The sequence below is a fragment of the Rousettus aegyptiacus genome, unplaced genomic scaffold (assembly GCF_014176215.1).
Source record: "Rousettus aegyptiacus isolate mRouAeg1 unplaced genomic scaffold, mRouAeg1.p scaffold_m13_p_10, whole genome shotgun sequence".
NCBI classification, from domain to species: domain Eukaryota; kingdom Metazoa; phylum Chordata; class Mammalia; order Chiroptera; family Pteropodidae; genus Rousettus; species Rousettus aegyptiacus.
The window spans coordinates 62514034-62536452 of NW_023416285.1; the positions used below are offsets into that span (position 1 = coordinate 62514034).

The 22419-nt window shown below is 38.8% G+C and overlaps 1 protein-coding gene across 1 annotated transcript; it reads left to right on the forward strand.

Moving 5' to 3' along the window:
- Nucleotides 1-7098: 7098 nt before the first annotated feature.
- SPINK2 (serine peptidase inhibitor Kazal type 2) lies at nucleotides 7099-16416 on the forward strand. The gene is made up of 4 exons (XM_016158754.2): nucleotides 7099-7458; nucleotides 8283-8326; nucleotides 15253-15362; nucleotides 16095-16416. The coding sequence occupies exons 1-4, from the start codon at nucleotides 7404-7406 to the stop codon at nucleotides 16138-16140; spliced, it is 255 nt and encodes an 84-aa protein (XP_016014240.1). The 5' UTR covers nucleotides 7099-7403; the 3' UTR covers nucleotides 16141-16416.
- Nucleotides 16417-22419: the final 6003 nt, after the last annotated feature.

Genomic DNA, 22419 nt, shown 5'->3' on the forward strand with positions numbered 1-22419 from the left:
TAGTCAACAGAGATCGTATGGGAGATGCTAAGAACTTTCTTCCTTTCACTGTGTCACATACGACTGTACTTCCCCTCTCTGTGTGGTGTGTTAACCTGCGTGGGTACCTGATTGGTTTATCTGAGAAGGTTCTACTCAATAAGCTTGGCATTGTGGAAGGACGTGAATGCGTTCAAGGATGTCACTTCAGTAGCCTCTTTCCTTGCTCATGATAGCTGGTTGGTAGCAACAACGTCCAATAGCAACATATGCGTAAATTAAAATTTCTAGTAACTGCATTTAAGAGTGTAAGGAAACCTGTGAAATTAGTTGGAATCATATGGTTCATTTAACTCTATGTATCCAAAATGTTATAATATCAACATGTAACTCATTTAAAATTATTGAAGTTATTTTACACTCCTTTTTTTTTTATTTTGTCGTAACGTTTTGAAATTTGGTGTATATTGTGTCCTCATAGCATATCTCAGTTCACACCAGCCACATTGCAAGTGTTCAACAGCCAAATGGCTAATGGCTGGCATACTAGACAATGTGGCTCTAGAGTTTAGCATGCAAACAAGAACTTAAGGTTTAAAGCGAAACCAATTTGTGTTTAATTAGTGTCAACATTTATTAGCTTTGTGATCCTGGGCAAATTACCCCTCTCGGGGCTTCCTTTCCTCACATGTTAGCAGGGAACACTATTAACTATCTCATATAGTTTCAGTGACTATTAGAGATAATGTATGAAAAAGTACACAGGTATCACCACTTGATAAATGGTGACTATTAACACTTGCCTCTATTTTCTGGGCTTTATCGAATTATCTGCAAAATTTGCCTCCTTAATAAGCAACACATTAATTACCATTATTATTGTTATTATCTTTTGCAAAAAGCTTTCTTAGAAGTTAATGGTTATTAAAAGACTGTTTTAGTGCTTCTTTATCTGTCTTAGTAACTGATTCAATAGATGAACAATTTAAATCCTTGCTTCCATAGTTAGATGATGGCATAGACTCTGGAGCCAGACTGCCTGGGTTCAAATTCTAGCTTTGTCACTCACCAGCTGTGCCTCAGTTTCCTCATCTAAAACGGAGCTGATAATAGTCTCTATTTTATGGGATTGTGAATGTTATGAATAAATACACAGAAATTCCTTACACCAGTACTCAACTCATAGGCATTGCACAACTTATAATGACAATATAAGGGCCCATTGACAGTAACAGTGACAATTACGAAGAGTTCAGGGATATTGGAAATGCCTATGATGTTAAATAAAAGAAACGGAACACAAAATGGTTCTTACAGTATGATCACAACTATATTTAACAAAGTAGCTTAGAATTATAGCTAGTAGTAAAGACACCAAATATTAATTGTGGTTGCATTTGAGAGATAGAATTTGAAGTTATTTTTTTCCTTTCTGCTTTTCTAAGTGTGCATTAATTCTGTAGTGAAGAGAACAAAATTAACTCTGTTTTTGAAATTGCTTGCTACTAATTGAAAGCATGGCATCTGGAAAAACACTCCCTGGGTTCTCTTGAGGGCATTATACTAAGTGAAATAAATCAGACAGAAAAAGAAAAATACATATGATCTCATTTACACGTGGAATCTAAAATAAAGTAAAACTCAGAAACAGAATAGAATGGTGCTTGCCAGAGGCTGAGGGTGGAGCAGGGGGCAGGGGAATTGGGGATATGTTGATCAAAGGGTGCAAACTTCCAGTTATAAGATGAACAAATTCTAGGGATCTAATGTACAGCATGCCGACTATAGTTACCAATACTGTATGATACACTTTAAAGTTGTTAAGAGAGTTGTTCTCATACACACACACACACGCGAATTGGAATTATGTGAGGTAACAGACATGTTAACTAGCCTTATTGTGGTAATCATTTTGCATTGTATATGCGTATCAAATCACGTTGTACCCTTCAACTTGTGCAATGTTATATGTCAATTATATCTCAATAAATCTGGAAAACAAAAGAAGAAATGAGGAAAAAAGATTCATTTTATGGATTTCAGAGAAGTAAATTTTATTTTAATTAAATATTCTTTTTAATTTCCAGGGTTCCAATTTTTGCTATGCTTCTCACCAGCTAACTTCCTTCACTCCTACGTGCCTTGATTTCCTCATATATTAAATGGAAATAATAATTATAGTTAACTCATAAGAGTTTTGGTGAGGATTAAGTTAATAAGATTTAGGAAAATGCTTGGCACATAACCACAGTGCTTTGTGATAATGGAGATGATGAAGAAGAAGGAAGAGGTGGAAGAAGAGAAGATTATTTATGTTAGTGATGTATGCCTGTGTTTGAATCCTGATGCTCTCACTTATTAGCTGTTGGAACTTGAACATGTTTCTTAAATTCTCTAAGCCTTAGCTTCCTCATCTGCAAGTGGAATAACAAGGCAATACATATGTATAAGATTGTTATAGATAATAAGTAAAATCATATATAGTGCCTGGATCATAGTTAGATCAATAATATTAAGTTTTTCTGAAAAATTAAAACAAACTGCAATAATAATGTCTGCTTCATAGATTACTGTGAAGATAAAATGAGAGCACTTTGAAAACTACCATATAAATGAGGCACTAGTTATGTCAATTTATGTCCACTAGATGGCAGTAGACACCACTATACAATTTCGCTCAACTAAACAGAGCTAAGGGAGAACCAACACAAGTGCAGGACAGAACAGTTTTCGTGAAATTACTTATCAGGCCTAGCCTCACTTCTGTGATTATATTAAAATGTGGTGAGAGTGCATATATTATTTCAAATGAGTGACCTGCTTGGGCTTAGGATTCTCTTTGTTTGATGTAAAGTGTAAGAAAATGATTATTTTTATTAAGAGAGCCTGTTCTAGTTCCACATTCAGTTCTCTTAGTTTCCATCTTCATCTCTGGACATTCCCAGCTGCACTTGTGCTCTGACCTAGCTGCTTGTTACTCAAAGTGTGGTCCATGGATCGGCAGCATCAGCTTCACCTAGAAGCTTATAGAAATGCAGAATATTGGGCCCCACTCTAGATTTCCTGAATCTAAGCGATTCATGTGCTTATCAAAGTTTGAGAAGCACTGTGTTAGCCACATTGAACCTCTTGGAATTCTCTAAAGGAATCCTGCTGGCCTTGGCTCCCGCTGGTCTCCCCAAGTCAGAAACACCCTTTCTCTGTCTGCCAGGCAAACTGGCTTCTTATTTACTCTTCTTAACTCACTAGTGAGGGAACCCGTAGGATATAAACCGAGCTTAAAGGAGAATAGAGGAGATTGGCATATATATATATAGTCTATGAAAAAAAAAATCTTGGAATAAGACTGAAAAATTAAATGTAGCACTGCTTTATATCGACAGCAATAAAACAGTAACCTTTGGAGTTATCTTTTATATCCGACAAAGTTATTTACAACTTTTTTTCTATAAGTTAATATCTAATTTTATGACTCCAGACCTTATTAGTACTAAATGATAAACCAAATGAAATGACATCCCCTAGAATCAGATGACCCTTCCCCTCCTCCCCATGCAGGCTTCTTAGATAATGCTCTATCTAGTATGACCTTGAAAACACACATAATAATATTTTGCCTTATTTACAAGTTTTGATAATTTTTCTTAAAATTTTAAACTTGATGACAGGGGCAATAAGGAATATAGAAGTTGGGTTTCTAAACTTGACTTTATACAGAATTCCAATTGTTAGTTTCAGAGGATGAAGTAAATTTCTGTATCACACAGCTGAATGGAAAAGAAAACAAGATCGAATTAAGCGTGCCTTTCAAAAGGTATCTTCCTGTGCTTCTTTGAACCCTACTACCCTAACTATAACATGAGGATAACATTTATTTTATATTAGGACCAAATTTTTATATTCTTAAAAATTATCGAAGATCCCAAAGTGTTTTATATTTTGTCTATAAGTATTTAATAATATTAGAAATTAAAACTGAGAAATTTTGAAAATATTTAACTCATTTAATATTTTTTAAAAAACTTATTAACATAAATAAAATCATTTTTATGAAAAGAAACTATATTTTCCAAAACCCTACAAAGGTCTGACTTTGATACAGGGGATCAAGTTAAAGTTTTCCACAGTGACTTTGGTATTCTTGTAACTTCCATTTAGATGAGATTTGATAACATACTGGTCTAAGATGGGCCTAGGAATGACAACAGACATTTCTGGTATTCATACGGCCTGATTGACTATACCGATTAAAAAAATTCTCTGATCCATAGGTCTTGTGTATCAATTAGGTTATACATTGACTGTACCCATTATTTGAATAGTTTGTAGTAGTTGTAACTAGGCTTTTTACCACAGTAATATCATTAGACTGTAAGCTTCTTGAGGGCAGGGATTTTTAGTAGGACAGTGCACATATAGCATTATATAAACCTTTGTGCAATGGATGAATGAATGAAATGAATGACATTTATAGGATCATATATCATTCTGGATAGTAGGGATGGTTTAATTAAAAAATAATTATCTTTAAAAAAAATTTTTTTTCCTGTTAACTTCCAAATTGTGACCCTGCAAAGTACCTACCTATATTTCAGAGGGCTCTATTGAGGAGGAAAAATTCTTCCTCTATCTTTCTCGGTTCTTTCGGCTGGCCTGATAATTAAATTGACATAAGACATATTAACAAGAAAAAAAACAATTTAATTATGTACATACAGAAAACCCATAAAAATATGAGACCTAAGGGCAAGTTGGTCAGTTTAGGTTTATTTACCATCCTGAAAAAAAGAATGGGACAGGCGCCTGGAGCTTTCAAGAGCAAGGACTAACCACAGAACACATTCCCTAGCTTGCTCTTGGTGTTACCGTCTAACAGGCATGCCAGTGGTCAGCACTGACCATTTTTGTTTGGCATATTTGGCCAGGGGTTGGTAAACTATCACCCATAGTTTAAATGTGGCCTGTGGACTGTTTTGTAAAGTTTTCCTGGAACACAGCCATGCCCATTCATTGACTTGACACCCAAGGCTGCTTTAGCGCTACAGGGGCAGAGTTGACCAGTTGTGACAGGCTGTATGACTCGCAAAGTCTAAAGTATTTACTCTCTGGCCCTTTACAGAAAACGTTTGTTAATCCTTATTCTTGGCTGACAAATGCTGAGGCCATTATGTGAAAAGCACCATGGTATAGAATATTTCTAAAGTATAATCATCAACTGTTGGGAACAAAATAACAAAGGCAGCAACATCCACCTACATACATTTATAGCACATCTGTCTTGAGGGGTAAATGGCTTTCTTCTTGAAGCTGAAATTCCTATTAACATAACTCTAAGCATTGTCCCTGAGTCTGTGTCAGACTTCAGTTTGTGTTCCTGAAGTATTAGAGGTGAGGATGTTTATAAACAAATATATATATTATATGGTCACGGAAACCCAATGAAGCTGAGAAAATATTTTTGTGCACATATCTATATCTATATATCAATGCTTGATGAAAGTCTTCAGCAAAATAAGCCTTCTGTATTTTTTACCTTTGTTTAAATAACTTATGTACCTCACAAAAGTACTAACACTTATTCCAAATTTACACTCTGGCCCCAAATAGAATACTAGCCAGAACTCAGCTGTGCATGGTGCCAGGTGGAGTTTAAAACTGCATGTCTTCTTGTCGCAGTTCTTGAGGTTGCTAAAGTCAGGGGGTGGGGTATGCGACTATGCCAGTCATTAGGTTATTGTATGCTGGCTCTAAAATCACCCTTCCAGACTCTGTGATACTAGCACTCATTTCTACTTTGCCAGCTGGTTTCCTGAAGGTTCTGCGGATCGGATGTGTTGCGGGACTTTGCAAGGCAGGAGGATGGAGGAGGGGCTTGTTCCTACATGCTCGCTGTTTCTTTCAGCAGTACCCTAGCAGTAATGTCCCTTCACCCAACAGTAGCACCTACTCCCAGTCCCTAGCTTTGTCATACATTCTCAGAACTGCCTCGCTGCACCCCCTCAGACCCACCAGCATCAGCCAGGCAGCACCCCTGCTCAGAGGCCTGAGTCCCAGCTTTCCAAGGACCTCTTCTCCAAATTTTTAGATAATCTCAACTCTTCCTTTTGTTCCTCCAGACCCAGGGGTGATACCTATGTCTTGAAGTTACTGTCTCTGCATGTTACCTCATTGTTCCCTTTCTGCTTTTTTTCAGTTCTCCAATACCGGCCTGGCCGATTTCTTTCATTAAATTCTCTTTAGTGCCTCCTGATATTTATCTGCATTTGCTTTGCCTTGAGACTGGAATACTTGTTTTCAAGTATTCCAAGGCCTTGGCCATGCTTCCTTCTCCTTATGTTTCAGCTTTCAGCTCAAATGCCACCCCTGAAAGGCTTTTCTTGATCTCTCAATAGAAAGTACTCTCCCTCCCACCCCCAACACCGTCCCCAACTCTCTAGAAATTATTGTATCTATTAACTAGTTTTGGAGCTCCCTGTGTTACCTCATCCCCAACACTCACATTAGACAGCTTCTTGAGAGCAGAGACCTTCTTTGTTGAGCTCAGTCCCAAAATACTGTATGACGGGCCAGCCACCACAAGTCGATCAGTACCTGAAGGGGGGAGTGGGAATGAATAAAGAGACACTCACACGACTGCTGATGTGGCAGGTCTTCAGTGATGCTGAAGCCCCGAGTTTATTTCCCATCACCAATATATGCAGTTTGAGTACGTGCAGTTTAACAATGAAAAATATGCATTACCTCAGTGAAAGTAAATCTTTAACTTGTACATAGAAACTACAAAATCACTGAAACTCCCAAAAGTAATTGTCCCATGACAGAATCTATCAATTACCCCAATAGCCATCAATCCTCTGTGTCCGGGAACTGGCCATTCTCACCACACACCTCAGCAACTTGTAAGCACCCTCCAGGTGCAGGCAAAGACAATGCCTTAGGAGCAGAAACAGGTTAAGCATTAACCGAGCCAGTCTGTAAGGCTCTGAATTACCTGTAACCATGGCTCCCCACAATACTGCATGGAACAGAGTAGATGCTGAAGAAATAGGAGTTGAGTGACAGAGCCTACAAGGTTGTATCCCAGGGCTCTTACAAGATTCTTATCAGCTGCAGGGGGAGAGCGTCGTTAGAACGTTTACTCTCATCCTCAGCAGGGTGGAGAGGGGTTGGGGAGCAGGGCCTTATGGGGCTAGTAGTATCTGCCTATCCTCTCTCTCCCTCTCCTCTTCCTTCCCTGCCCCTCCCTACCAGTCCTTTCCTGTCCCTCTCGATCCTCCTACCATCCCGGTTCTTCCTCCTCCCCTCATCCTCCCATTCCCCGCCCCTTCCTCACCCCACTCTGTCGCGTGTCCCACCTGTGCACGTCCTGCGTATTGCGCGGGCACTGGAGCGCTTAGCATCCGACGACCAGCTGCGGAGGGAGGATGGCGGCGGCGGCGCTGAGCTTGGTGCTGTTACTCCTGGCCAGGGTCTGGGCAGGTAACGCTCATCAGTTGGCCTGGTCAACCCAGGACCTGCGGAGGAGTAATGAGATGCGGTGTCGCCAGAGACTGCCGTCCCCCATACCCTGGCGTCCCCGGCGTCCCTCCGTGCACCCGTTACTGGCGGTTAGGGCCCCACTGCAGTCCTCTAGGAACACGAACTTGGGGGTGAGGGAGCGTGGCTGTGCAGCCAGGGATCCTTTAGTTCTTGCTTGGGGTCTATTCCCAGCTTCTCGGTGACACCCTGTTGTCTGCTCTTTCTCCCTTAAAGCGGATTTTCTGGAGCCCAAGATCAGGAGTTGAGTTTTTATGTACAGTGGCCCAACTGAACCTCAGCATAAGATGTACAGGAATTAGAAATAGTCAATGCCGAGTGCGTCGGGCACTCCAGGGCTTATGGGAAAGGGGCGTTAGTTCACCTAGACTTGACGCTCATTTTAAAATGGAGTTAAATGGTAACATGTAATATTAAGTTTTGCATTCATTACCTGAGCCGCAGAGAAAAATAAATGAATTATTAGGAGTTACTTCTCTGACTTTTATTTTGTAGCTCCATAATTCTTTCTCAAGCAAACTTATTAAAGTGGTCACTTATGAAACCCATACCAAATGTTCTTTTGTGTGTCCGCTAGGAGAGGTGCCAGAAAACAACTGCGTATTTTGGGGGGCTGGTGGGGTGAAAGGGAGTGGTTCAAAGAAGTTAGGGCATCTGAGGGAAAGGGAGAAGGTGCGGCTTGAATAAATCACAACGTGGATTTTAAGACCCTTATGAACAAGAATTGACTTAATCACTACTTTAAAATGTCTGCTTTCTTCTTGCAGCCTCTATGCACAGTCAATTTGGTCCATCTGCAGAATATAGAACAGTAAGTAGGAAATATTTGTGTTGTTTCTATTAATACAATGAAGCCCCCAATGAGGTGGGGGATAGTTTTCAGTTCTGATCTGCTGCTTATGAAACTGGTGACTGCTTTAGAAACCAGCTTCCCACGCAGGCTTTTTGATACAGATCAAAAATGCAGATAGCTCAATTCTTGAAGACTTCAGGGCTTTGTTTCCTCTAATATCTTCTTTAATGATTCAGAAAATCCTTGGCCTAATAGTTACGCCTTGTACTAGACATTTTTTGTACAGTATGTTATCAAGTTAAATTCTATGGAAGGAAGACCAACCAAATGAGAACAAACAAAAACTGTTCAGAACGTGCTGTGACAAGGAAGTCAGCCACATCACTTGTATTTTGGCTGAGACTCAAAGGCAGGCAGAGGAGTAGGAAAGCTTTCTAGTGAGAGAGTGAAAGGCTTCAGGTGCATCTTGATTTCAGGCCATTGGCCTGTAGTTGGGCTAACTAGAAGCAGGTATCCTATGTAATTGGTTAGGAGTGAATTTTGGCTTTCCCTGATTGATTCTAAGTTGGAAGTGGGAACAAAAATTGGGGAAGCTGTAAGTTACTAATCAAGTCTGGGCCATTTGGGGCCGATTGTTATAGAGGTTATTGTTCGGCTTCCTAGACTGTCACTAGAGATAGCTGTCTGCCTTATAGCAGGCTGGCTTCCTGGGCTGGTTATTCTAAATAATGAGTTGGTTTCTTAGGCAGGTTGCTGCAGATTGTGGTTAGAGATATATTTTAATATCTAGTCCAGCATTATCCATTGTTATATTTGGTATCTCAATGTTCGGAATGGCCTTGTGAGATAGATAGATATTATGATTTTACATATAGGGATATTGACATCAAGGGGTTAGGTAACTTTTGAGTGTTCGTTTCTGAATAGACATCTTCCTGGAAGCCTTCACATCTTATTTTCTTCCTCCAAAGAAGATACAAATGCATTTTCTCTATACTACCATTCAACCTATTCTGCATCATCACACTATGACCATGTAGGGGAGGATAAAAGGCCTAAGTTTTCACCTGAGGTCCCTATGACAAAAGATAGATTAACAAGAGAAAAACGAGTTTATTAACATGTGCATTGCATATACACATGAGAGCACTTAGAGATGAGTAACTCAAAGAGGTCCTTTAGAACTCTGGTTTATATAGCATCTTTAACAAAGAACAATAAATTTGTAGAGAAATGACAGGACAAAGGAAATGGTTTTAAGCTTCCAAGGGTGGCAAAAATGGGAAGGTAAATGTATGGGAGAAAACTAAGGGGATAAGATTTGTTTGTACATTCCTTTGGTGATAACCTCTGGGCTGATAAGAGTCTAGAGTCATCTCCATTTAAGAAGAATTTATATTCTACCTTTAAGCAAAAAAGGGCAAGGGTAGAGAGAGCTTCTGTTTTGCTGATTTTCTCTCTCTCTCTCTCTTTTAATAATAATATATTTTTTATTTTTGAGTTATAGTTGGTGAATAATACTGTATTAGTTTCAGGTGTGCAACCATTAGTTTGTATCTATGAGTGAAGTGCCTAGGGTGCAAATTTTAAGGAGACACTTAGAGGACTCACTCTCAAGAGGCAAGTACCACGGGATCCTGCTCTATTTGTACAGAATTATTAAAAGAGTGAATCACAAAGATATCCTTGTTTTTTCTTCCCCATTTTTATTGCCATTGTTCCAGTTTTGGGCTCCTATTATTTCTTACCTAGACTAGCACACTACCCACGAAGTGGTTTTCCTCAAACTTTAGTATCGCTACTTTTGAGCTCCTGCTACACATTGCTTCTACAATTACTCTTCATGCTTACAGCATGTCCCTGTGCAAAATCTACAGAGACTTCGCAGTGCCCACAGAGAATGTTTCTCATTCTTACTGCAGCCTACCTTTCTACCTGGACCTTCTGCTGCTTTCTTAATTACTGTAGCTTTGTAGTAAGAAATGATGAAGTGTGGATTCTTTAACTTTTCTTTGAGATTGTTTTGGCTAGTCTGGGTCCCTTGCATTTCATATTAGTTTTAAAGTTACGTTGCCAATTTCTGCTGCAAAAAAAGGCAGTTGAGATTTCAATAGGGATTACATTGAACCTGTAAATCTATTCGGGGAGGATTGTCATATTAAGAAAGTTAAGTCTTTGGTCCATGGATATGGGATGTCTTTTTATTTATATAGGTCTTTAATTTCTTTCAATAATATTTTATAGTTTTTTAGTGTACAAGTCTTTTGTTAAATTTATTCCTAAATATTTTATTCTTTTTCATAGTATTATAAATGGAATTAGTTTCTTAATTTCATTTCAGAATGTTCATTGCAAATGTATAGAGATACAATTGATAGTCACATGCTTAACTTATATCCTATAATCTTGATAAACTTGATTTTTAGTTCTAATAGTTTTTCTGTGGATTTTTTAGTGCTTTCTATATAAAAAGATCATGTCATCTTTGATTAGAGGTAGTTTTATTTATTTCTTTCCAATCTGAGTGGCTTTTATTTATTTTTCTTGCCTAATTGCCTTGTCTAGACCCTTCTATATAATGTTGAATAGAACAGATGAAATGGACATCCTTGTGTGTTCCTGATTTCAGGAGAAAAGAATTCAGCCTTTCATCATTAAGCATAATGTTAGCTGTGGGTTTTTTGTAGATGTCCTTTATCAGGTTAAGGACATTCTTTTCTGTTTCTAGTTGAATGTTTTTGTTATGAATGGATGTTGAATGCTTCTTTAAATTCTTTGCTCTCAGGTCAGACACTTTCCTCGCCACTGTTCTATTTCCCTGAGGTGGACATTAGTCCAAACCTCTCTAAATTCTACCCATCCTTTAAGACCACTATGTGTATTTCTTGATTCCCTTACTAGATGCTAAACTTCTCACAGACAGGAGTCAATTTGTTTTTGTATTTCATATAATAGCTATCTTAAAATCTTAGAGTATTAACTTATTGAATGAATAAATAAGGGAATATATCTGGTAAAGTAGATAAGAACCTTCAGAAGAAAAGCTTCCGAGTATAAAGCTCAGAGAATTATGTAAAAGCATATCACATCTTCTATAAAAATTAAAATGTTTCTAAGAAATAAATAAATTAGCGAGATGGCCCTTCTTTGAGAGAGAATGTCTTCTGAAGCGCTGAGAAACAGTCTGCCAGAGGAGACTTCTTATAGTTGGCATCTTGTGGGGTATAGTTTAGAGTCTCCGGATGATGCAGCTATTTTGATTTTTCCCCCTTTGGCGCAAATTTGGGTAAATGAATAAAACTAAAGGCTTATGAAGGAATAACTAATGAAATTATTTGACCTCATCGATAAGGGTGAAAAGTGTTTATACATACAGTCTTATGCCTCAGCGCAGAGAAAATCCAGGAAGTGAGTAACCCAAATGTCATCAAGTTAAATGGTAAGTAGCCAAACCTAGCTTTGAAATCATGAGAATCAGTAAGACTAGAATGAGACTGGAACATCAACATTGCCTTCCAGCTGGGCAGATTGCTCAAAGATCTGAGAGACCTTATAATCTTCTGCTTAAAAAAAAAAAAAAAAAACTTCTTTATGGGCTTGTTAGTGCTCTTCAAAGATCATTTATTAGTCATTCTTTGAGCTGAGAGCATTTGAAAACTGTTGAATATAAAAAAATTTAGACCTTTCTCATTCTTTATAACTACTACATAATGTTCCATAGTTATGGATTAGCCAGTTGTTTACCTAAGTCAGTCACTGCGAATGTGGGGCATAGGCAAGATATGTCTTGATTTCAGAAGAGGGGGCTGGAAAGGTCTAGCGCATGGGTTCCCTGAAATTATATGTCTCTGTATGTTCCTTAGCTTTCACCAAGTAATCAAAGTGTACTGGATGCCCAGAAGCTGGTGTTCCCAAACCCAGTCCTAGCTGAATCAGAATTCAAAGGTCTCTACCCCTGGAGATTCTGAATGAGTAGGTCTGGGGTAAGGCCCCAAATCTGTATTTTTAACAAGCTTCCAAGGTGACATGTACATGCAGCCTTGTGTGAATCCACTGCGGGCTGTTAACAGTAAAAACTCATTCAACCACCCTCCACTTAAACAACTCACAAACAAATGATCCTTTTCTTTCTCGATGAACAATTTCCACAGCATATTGATCACTTGCTAGTTGTAAGCAGACTACTCTCTTGTATGCCAGTTGACTTTATTTCCCATCAGTCAGATTGTTCTTACTAAGACTCAAGTGTGTGTTTACAACCTGTTATGCCAGTCACCAATCTTATTTTAATTAAAAATGTAAAGATAACATAAACAGGAGTGTAAAGAAAAAAAGTCGTACTTCATATGACAACTGAGTTGAATGCTTCTGAAAGACTTGCTAGAAGACAAATTGCTAACGAAAATTGCTATTAAATTAGGTATGGGTGAAAGAACTAAAAAATTAGGGAATATTTTTAAAAATTGTGTATTATGTTGTTTTGCAAGTGTCTAAATTCTCACTGTATTTTAAAACAGTGGTTTTCACCTGGGGCAGTTTTGCTCCTCAGTAGACATTTAGACCAGGGGTCCCCAAGCCCTGGGCCATGGACTAGTATTGGTCAGTGGCCTGTTAGGAGCCAGACCGCACAGCAGAAGGTGAGCTTAGGCGATCTAGTATAGCCTCGTGTATTTGCAGCCACTTCCCATTACTAGAATCACCATGTCAGCTTCACCTCGGATCATCAGGCATTAGATTCTCACAGGAGCACTGGTCCCTGGTACCAAAAAGGTTGGGGATCACTGTTTTAGGCTATCATTTTTGATTGTCATGACTGGGACTTGATACTGGCATCTAGTAGATTGAGAACAGAGGTACTACTGAAGAACCTACAATGCACGGGAGAGCTTCCCACAGGAAAGAATTATCCAGTCCCAAATGTGAATAGGGTCGACAAATCCTGTTTTAGAGAGACCAAAACAGGAAATTATAAGTGAGTTATTATGGGTATGATTTTTGCAGTGATAACACGTAGATTTCTAATTAGTTGAAACATTCAAAGGAAAGGTTTTGTCTTTTGCATTAGTTAAAATTAGATTCAGCTGCAAGTAATAAAGACTCAAAATAACAGTGAACAGTGCTGCCACACTAGGATGTGGCCTTTGTACTCCTGGTCTATAAAGTTAACGCCTCATGCCCCCAGCTGTAGGATGGGGGAAATGGACAATGAAGAATAAAACTAGGAGGAAGTAGAGGACAGGTAACACCTTTCTTTTAAAGGGGGTTCCCAGAAGCTACTGCACAATAATTCCACTTATATTCCCATTGGCCTGACCTTAATTATATGATCATAACTAGTATTACAAGTAGCCATATGCCTTGTCATTGTCTTACATCAAAAGATTGCCATTTTATTTTCATTTATATGTTTTAAGATAAAATATTTAGGGTATGTGTTGTTTTTTGTTATTGTTTCCTTGCTTTAATTGAATTTTTAAGCTAAACAACCAGCTACCACTTGTCCCAATCTCATTGGATAAAAGGGCATCTACTCTGCCTTTGAGAGCAGCCCTAGAAGGCATCTCTTGAGTGAGCCTAGGGCAGTGGGAACATACCGTGCTCCTAAATGAAGTGTAGAGTGTGCTAAACAGAAGATGGAAAAGGTCAACAAAACCTCTTTTAGTTCAGGATTTGGCCCACAGCCAGCCCTGCTTAGCCTTCATAAAACTCGATAATATTAATAGAAAGGTGTACTTCATTTATTCAGAGGGCTAAAACAGGGTGACTTCTTTTACTCTGATGTGAGGAAAGGTGATCACCTTTACTAAAAAAACAAATTATCTATATATCTATATATCTATATCTATATCACAGAAATATATCAGGCCATATATTTAACCTTTTGTTAGAGCGGGACCTTGCACTCCACGGTCTGATCACTGTGACAAGTGCCAGTCCTGGCCTTTGACTGTGGAGCAAGGAAACCCATGACTGTGAGCAAGACATGTCACCTCTCTGGCCTCAATTCCCTCGAATCAGATGCTTGAGTTTCATACCAGTTTCTTACAGCTACTGTAATAAAGTATCACAAACTGAGGTGGCTTAAATGACAGAAATTGATCGTGTTGGCATTCTAGAGGCCAGAAATCCAAAATCAAGGTGTTCGCAGAGTTAGTTCCTTCTAAGGGTTATGAAGGAGAATCTGTTCCATGCCTTTGTCCTAGTATCTGATAGCCTCAGACGTTCCTTGGCTTATAAGTGATGTTCTCTCTGTGTTGTCACGTGATTTCCCTTAGTGTATGACTCTTCCCAAGTTTTCCCTTTTTATCGGGACACCAGTTACATTGAATTAGGGTCCACTCTAATAACCTCATTTTAACTTGATTACCTATATAAAGACCCTATATCCAAATAAGGTCACATTCTGAGGTGCTGGTGGTAAGGACTTCAACATATCTTTTTGGGTGGACACAAGTAAACCCATAGGTACCCCTAAAATCCAGTTATGAGCCTGCTGCTTTCTTAGTGCTAGGGGTTAAATACCGGTATCTGAAAAATCCAGACTAAAAGATTCAATTCCTGCGTGTGTCAACATTATGTCAAGGGATTGAGATGGAATGCAATAGCGCATCCACGTGGCGATAGTAGTGAGTACACATTATGAAGCTAGAGGACAGTGAGGTAGGTATGGTGGGATGTCTTGGACCTTCATTTAAAAATCAGCAGACCAAACCTTCCTTAGAGATTCTTTCCTTATGTAGTAGGTATCAAACCATTGCTTCAACATTGCATCTGATCTTTTCATTAGAAAAATCTTTTTTTCATTTTTTGGAAAGTAGAAATATTTTCGTAAGCTGTTTCTAGGAAATCTAGGGAGACATGGGATTTTGTCCTCCCTTCTGCTATTTTGTGATAAAAATATCTCAAGTTATTCTCTAATTTCTGTCTTCCTTTCTTTTTTCTAGCCAAACTGTGATCAGTATAAATTGCCAGGATGCCCCAGAGACTTTAACCCTGTGTGTGGAAGCGACATGTCCACTTATCCCAACGAATGTACTTTGTGCATGAAAATCAGGTAATATAATTTACAGTATAGAATAGACAAGTTTTTATTTTTATTTTTGAATTTTGATTACTTACAATATAGTGCCTCTTTTCTTGGAAATAAAGATGAAATATGACATAGTTCTGTTTTCAGACTGACATTTAAGAAGACATAGAATCCCTCAGTGCATTTTCCAAGTCAAAGTTAGAGAATGACGTGTGCAACTCTAGACCAGATAATCAAACTATGTTACTACTGTCCATGGATTAAGAGAAATTAAGAGAATATTTAAACTTTGTGGAATATTAAATGTTCTTTTAAACTCAAAAGACATGTGTAGGTGACCTGCACACCCTGCAGTACTAGTTGGGAAACAGGTCTTAATGACTGTACTGAAAGAATGCTAAGTAATTAGTGTGTTACACCTCGTGCCCTTCATGTAGCACACCTGACCAGGAGATCCTGACTCCTTTAGGTATGCTGCTTTGTATTTCAGGGGTCCATTCTCTGATTCTAATCTTCAGTGAGTTACCTAGGTCTTCTCAGAGTGATTTTTTGCGGTTAATGACCTGTGCCCTTGGGTTAGTGAACAAATGACAGAGTTGTGACTCATTGATTTAGCTTTAAAAAATGATTACACAAATGTCACCCTAGACAGAATCTAATGTACAATGACATGGGTCTTTTTAATACAATTGTGGGACAGTGTCAGTATGGTAAACAATAAACATGTTTTTGTTTTTATGGTTGTTCAATTTGCAGGGAAGATAGTCATGACATTAAAATAATCCGAAGTGGACCATGCTGATGGAGCGGTTTACGAAAGAGAAATCGGAGAAACCACCATCAACGACACACTAGATGAATTTCGTTTTCCCTTTTTCTCTTTTCCTATGTTTCTTTGCATGAGATTTGTTAACCCACATTTTCTGAGAGGAGGTGTAGAAGAAAGAAAGCCAAAAACAGAAATAAAGAAAAAAAATGGTTTTTTTTTTTTTGGCTTTTGTCCCTTTAGTTAAGCTTATTGCCCCGATGACTTGTGCATTGCTTTATTGAGTTCTAATAAAATCAGCATTGTGTTCAATTACTGCTGTTCTCTGTTGAATATCCATTCTCACTCAGCAGCCTCTGGGTGGCTCTTTTCCTTTCAGGCAAAAGTGAATTTCGCTCTGAGAGAAGTAGAGTCATCGTTGAGAGCCAAGATTTATTCTAATTCCCCATTTCCATGAATCTTGGAGAATTCTGTGTAACTGGTACAGTGCTCTGCACATGGCGAATAACTGTGAAATATTTGGAGCTGACTTTAGCCCAAGCTGGTAAAGTCAAATAATCAGGCAGGTTAAAAATATTCAGTAGATTAAATATCTCCTTTCGACACAGTTTTCCTTCTGGTTGATTTAGGAACTTGGTATCTTCTTCCTTTAAGAGCAGTGTTTCTCAGCCCCGGGGGACATTTGGCAATATGTCTGGAGGCATTTTTGTGTCACAGCTGGAGGACGGGTGCTTCTGATATTTAGTGGTGAGAGGCCTGGGACATGTCGAGCACTCTCTGGTGGATAGGCTAGTTCAAACAAAGAATTTTTCAGTCTAAAATGTCAGTAGTGCTGAGGTTGAGATACCCCGTTTTAGAGTTTGATACAGCATAAAGAATAAATGCAACAACAATAAAAGCGACTGGGGGTTAATTTAAAATAACATTTTCCAGGTAGAGGATTTTGAGTCCCTGGGTTTAAGTGCATTTTAGCACAGGAAACTGTGAAACATGAGGCAGGAAGTGGTTGGTAAGTGTGCAGCGGAAGGAATATGGCTTTTTGGGGTCACCTAAACCTGAATTTGATTTCTGATTCCAATACTTATTTGTGCTTCAGTTTTCTTCTCTGAATAATGGGAGTAATGCTCAAGTCATGGAGCTGTTGTGAGGAAACTGCTTAGCACTGTGCTTGGCACATAAAAACCACTGAAATAGTAGCTACTATTACTTCAAGCACCCTTCTTAGAACTTGAGGCCCACAGAGGCCAATTTGCTCAAGGTTATAAAACACGTTTTTTTTTATGCTATGCTTTCTTTAAGTACAAGACTCTTCCAATCACATCACCTAGAGATTATTTGACCCACTGCTCTGTCTGGCCACCAGTCTCTTATCTCTCTCTTCAGCAATGGTGAGGATGATAATATTTCCACAAGGAAGAGAAATCCATGGCTTATTGCCTTTGTCAATAACAAAAATGTTGGAAAGCTAGGTGGAAAAGCTGTTGTAATTGGCATCTTTAACATGAACTACATCAAAAGGATGTTTGTTAATGGTCACACTAATTCTCCAGTTAGCACATCCAGTTAATGGAGGGAGGAGGCAAAGGAATTAAAATGCTAAGCCACAGAGACTGCAATATGCTGATAAGCTCTGCAGCCAGGCCAAGAGGACACCTTCAGAGAAAAGGAATATTTCTGCTGGGATTGCTAACAACCCATTCTCCACACCTGTGAAGGGGAAACAACCAGGAGTCATTCCCAAAAACCATGGGCAACCAATGGGTTAAAGGCTAGGAACTGCCGGCAGGCCTTTCACTCTACATATTCTTACCTTTTCACATTACATACATTCCTTTCCCCTTCATCACTGTATATCCATAACAAAGGAAATGGGTTCATAAAGACTTTTAAACAATAACTCACAGAAACTAAAGAATGACATATTAACTGAATTCCCTAAATACCCAGCTCCCTACTCACTGTCTTTCCGAGTCTCTCGTGGTCATTCTCAGTGCCTTTACTTTGTCAGGCTGGTTCCCTTTTATAATTTCCATTTCCATTTCCATGTTTGTTTCTTATGTCTCACTGAATTCATCTACCCTTACCAAAAGTTCATTGAGTATCTTTATAACCAGTGTTTTGAACTCTGCATCTGTTAGATTGCTTGACTCCATTATATCAGAACAGATCTCTGTTCTGTTCTCTCATATGGTTTCTGCTTCTTTGTCTTCGCATTTTGGCTGCCTTTCTATGTCTATTTCTATGTACTAACCAAAGCTTCCAAGTCTCCTGGTCTTATTAGTGTGGATTTGTGAAGTAGGTGTCAGTCCAGTGGCACAGTCCTGAGAGGGATTCAGCTGCAGGCCAGATTTAGCCCAAGCTTCTACCCCTCTGCAGCCACCTGTTAAGATTTAGCAAGTAATCCACACAGGCTGTGCTTATAGCTGCCTCAAAAGGCCACATCAGAAACTGAAGCCAGCTGCCACAAGTTTGAGCCTAGGCTGCTCAGCAAAAAGCACCTGACTTGCTGAGGATACACCTGGATGTGGCTTGGATAGGCCAGGAGTTGGGAAAGGCGGGGTATCAGGAAATCCTTTAGGCAGAGTGAGCTCTGTTATCCAGTTTGATGATGTCTTTGCTTTGGCGGTGCTGAGTCTGCGCACAGGGAGCGGGGAGGGCACAGCAGAACAGTGGATACCGCTAGCACTTCTGCTGGGGAGAGAGGCTCACCATGGTCCTCCGACAACTAAGTGTCACTCTGTAAATCCTTGTGTAGCCAAACTGGCGCTGGTGCTCAGAGAGAGCAGGCCCGTCACTGCGGAAATCTGCTCGCAGACGAGGCCCCTTTAAGAGGTGTTTGCAGCTGCTGCCACCGCAGGCTCCATCCCACTCAGCCACTTGGGCGGGACAGCCCCCACGACCGACGTAGCTCTGTCCTACCTCCTGCTGTTGCAGGGTGATTTCTTGGATTTCTCCCTAGTTGTATGCCTTGTTCATTTATATCCCAGGCAATTTTTCCTTGCTGTTTGCTCCTTGATTCTGTCACAACTCTGATTTGTTCGCCAGAGGGATAAACAGAACCTCTCACATCTATGCCTTTTTTCACCCTCCCCCAAAATTCTTTCTAACAGTCATTCAGAGTGGAGGTGCTCAGTTGAGATGATAAGAGAAACAACCAGTCAGAATGATTAGAATTGTGAACCTGATACAGGTACTTGTGACCCTGGCTGGCTTTCTGCATCTTCAGCCCTGCTGAGCTGTCTCTTGAGTGATGTGGGCCCTATCTTCTTCTCCGCCCCCACATGTCCTAGAGTTGAGCACTCTGTGTTATTGCTTTTATAAAAGGCTGGTGAAGTAGATCTCTTTGGACTCTTCAGGTCATCTCCATAGACTGGTCTAAAATAAAAATTCCACTAAATATGAGATATATATCTTCTATCATGACATGAATCTTACTTCAAAGAATAGAGATAGATTTAAAAATAGAGCACAAAAAAAGGCACAGACTACAAGTATGTTAGCATACAGAAATGTGTAATAACAATGATTAGAGAATTTGAGGGGTTGTTATTAACACTTTAATATTCAATTGATTTTTGGTGGGTAAAGTCCTTTAAGTTTATACAGCATCGTTTTATATATAATATATATAATAATGAATATTTGCAATTGCTAATAATTGGATCGTTCAAATTACCAAATTATGGAACTCCCATACGCCACCTTTACAGAAGGAAATTTTATTTTTCTGTGTTGAAAATGGTAAAATGTCCATATACAGTTTTTAAAGTGATATACAGGACGTAGGTGGTCTGTGTAGCTTTTTGTCCTGTAGAATTAAAGTGATCTGAGAATCAAAAAAAAAAAAAAATGAGAAATTCTGTTCCAGGGCTCCTTTCACCTGTTGCTCCCCAAACCCCTCATCAGGATCCAATCTTGGCCTCCATCAAAATATCTTCTTAGTCACAGGCCTCTAAAGAAATAATGGATCAGATAAAGCAGCTAACACTGTTAAACTTCCAGCCCATTTCAATTCTTGTCCACAGACTTTCTCTGACACTATACATCCATTTTTATATTGCATAGTCTACATGTCTAGATGATACAGACTACAAATAAGATACAGAAGAAAAGGAATTTGGGGAAATAAACGACTCATTCTCAGCTTCTCCTATAATGTCCAGATCTAAGCCTTTATTTCTATATTCTCCACAGTTTGGGGAAGAGTAACATATATATGCAACATTTAGAAACAAGGCTGATCACATTTGAAAGCAGTTGTTAATAATTGGATCCTTTTGGCTACCCAATTTCCTAACTTCCACAGGCCATCTTTATAGCAGGGGTTTTTATTTTTCTGTCTGGAAAATGATATTCAATTTAATGTGTCTAATAGTTGCATTCATTACAATATCCTTAATCCACAGAATGGAAATTATAGGTAAATTTTCTGAGATTCTAGGTTCTAAAGTGTTATCTTTTATGCTTTATATTTTTTAGGAGAAAAAGGCAACTCTACTTCTTAGTACTCCGGCAAATTCAAAAGTTAATTTTCTTATTGTGGAAAAGATGATTTTTGCATGATATTTATGATATAATTAGATTTCATAGTTCTTGTGGCTTTCTTTCCTGTCCTCAAGTAAAATTAGGTTTCCTTATATGGAGAAAGAAAAAAAATTTAATAATCGTACACAATTTTTTCTTCAAGGAGTATATACTATTTCAACAATTATAATAAAATATGCCTTTTTAGAAATAAGTGTGGGAGGAAGAAAGGTTATAATTTCAAAAGCTATGAGATGAAAGAAAATCTTATTTAAACCGACAAATCTGAGAGCCAGAAATAGCCCACCAATAATCTTTTACAGACTTTTGCCAAATGTTCTTCCCCGTCATGGAATAATTTCTGGCCAGCAATGAGACAGGAACACAAGGGGGCAGTGCCTCCCTGGGAACCTCAGCTGCTGGCAGCTCAAACAGCTCATCCTGAAACCAGCTAAGTGATGCGGCTCTAATACATTGCCACTGTCCCAAACCTGGGAGAGTCCCATTTCACTTTCAAACTGTTTCTTAAATAAAGTCTATTATGCTCTGATTCTTTGAAGACACCGTTTTTATGAATAAAGCTGAATGAATGATCTAGCTGGAATTAACCTGGGGTAAAGGCCCTAGGCAAAACGATGGGAAATGAAAAAATAGAAACAATTTTACCCTCTGGAGTAGGGGTTAGGCAATACTCTCAGATTATGACTGGAAAAGCTGGGATTTGAAAAACTACCAGAGGAGGAGGTTTAGGCTTTGCTGACCTAAGCAAACAGCTCTGATGCAGGGACCAGTGACCAGCCTAAAAGGAGAAGGCTTCTCTGTAGCAGGGCAAGTTTATGAGGAGGCTTCCAACCTTTCTTTGGCTTTCCTGCGTCCCAGTCCCCCTCTGGTTCATTGTCTTTCACCCCAGTTAAAACTTCTGCCCTGGTGAGCTTACGCATTACTTCAGATAATGCATAATATCCAATATTTGCCTGGTTATTTACCATTTACAAAGTCTTTTTTATATTTTATAAAGCACTTTCATATATATATTTCTCAAGTGTACTTTGAAATGCTTTGACTTTTGACCTCCACTTTATATGACTTTTATTACTGAAAATAAAAACTCCATCACAGATACCAAAGCTAATAGATAAACCAATAAATATCTGGGACCAAGTATCAAGGATATCACATTGGCCTGGCAACATGGACCAAACTGCTGGTTAAAGGTTCTCATGTAGGTAGAATGGAAATTTTAGGATTTCAGTTATCGAATTCAGCAATATCTTTCTGAAGAAGAAAAGCAAGGTGGCACTGGAGAAGCATTTACCACTCAAAGACTTTCAGAGGCACCCATGTACATGAAATCAGCAACTAATATTTGTGAGACAGATGACTCTAATTTTTAATGTGGTATGTTAGTCTTTAGAGACGTGGAGAAATCCTTTGTTTGTCAGAGGATGCTTTATTAGAAAAAGTTGTCTTTAAATCATATATTTTAATAAGGTACAAGAAGTCTAAGTCAGGCAGAAAAGTCTCTCAAAAGGAGAATTTGCCACTTAGTCTTTAGGGCTTAATAAATGTTAATATAGTTGGAATTTTTTTTTTGTTCCACTTTTGTGATCAATGTTATAATTTTTGTGATAGGAAATAGCATTTTTAAATTCCTGATAGCCTCCCTTTTGTCTATCAACCAGAAATAATTTGGTCGTAACTTGGGACTGTTGTGTCTCGACTTTATGGTTTAGGAAACAGTCTGAAATTGGTTAAGTGACCTTGTGCAGCTGGCAGCCCATACAGGCTAAT

What these genes read in the sequence shown, in the direction of transcription:
- SPINK2 (XM_016158754.2), top strand. Translation starts at nt 7,404, where the DNA reads ATGGCGGCGGCGGCGCTGAGCTTGGTGCTGTTACTCCTGGCCAGGGTC. An exon ending in CCTGGCCAGGGTCTGGGCAG is followed by an intron (nt 7,459 to 8,282) that starts GTAACGCTCATC and finishes TTCTTCTTGCAG; the next exon opens with CCTCTATGCACAGTCAATTT. An exon ending in ACTTTGTGCATGAAAATCAG is followed by an intron (nt 15,363 to 16,094) that starts GTAATATAATTT and finishes TTCAATTTGCAG; the next exon opens with GGAAGATAGTCATGACATTA.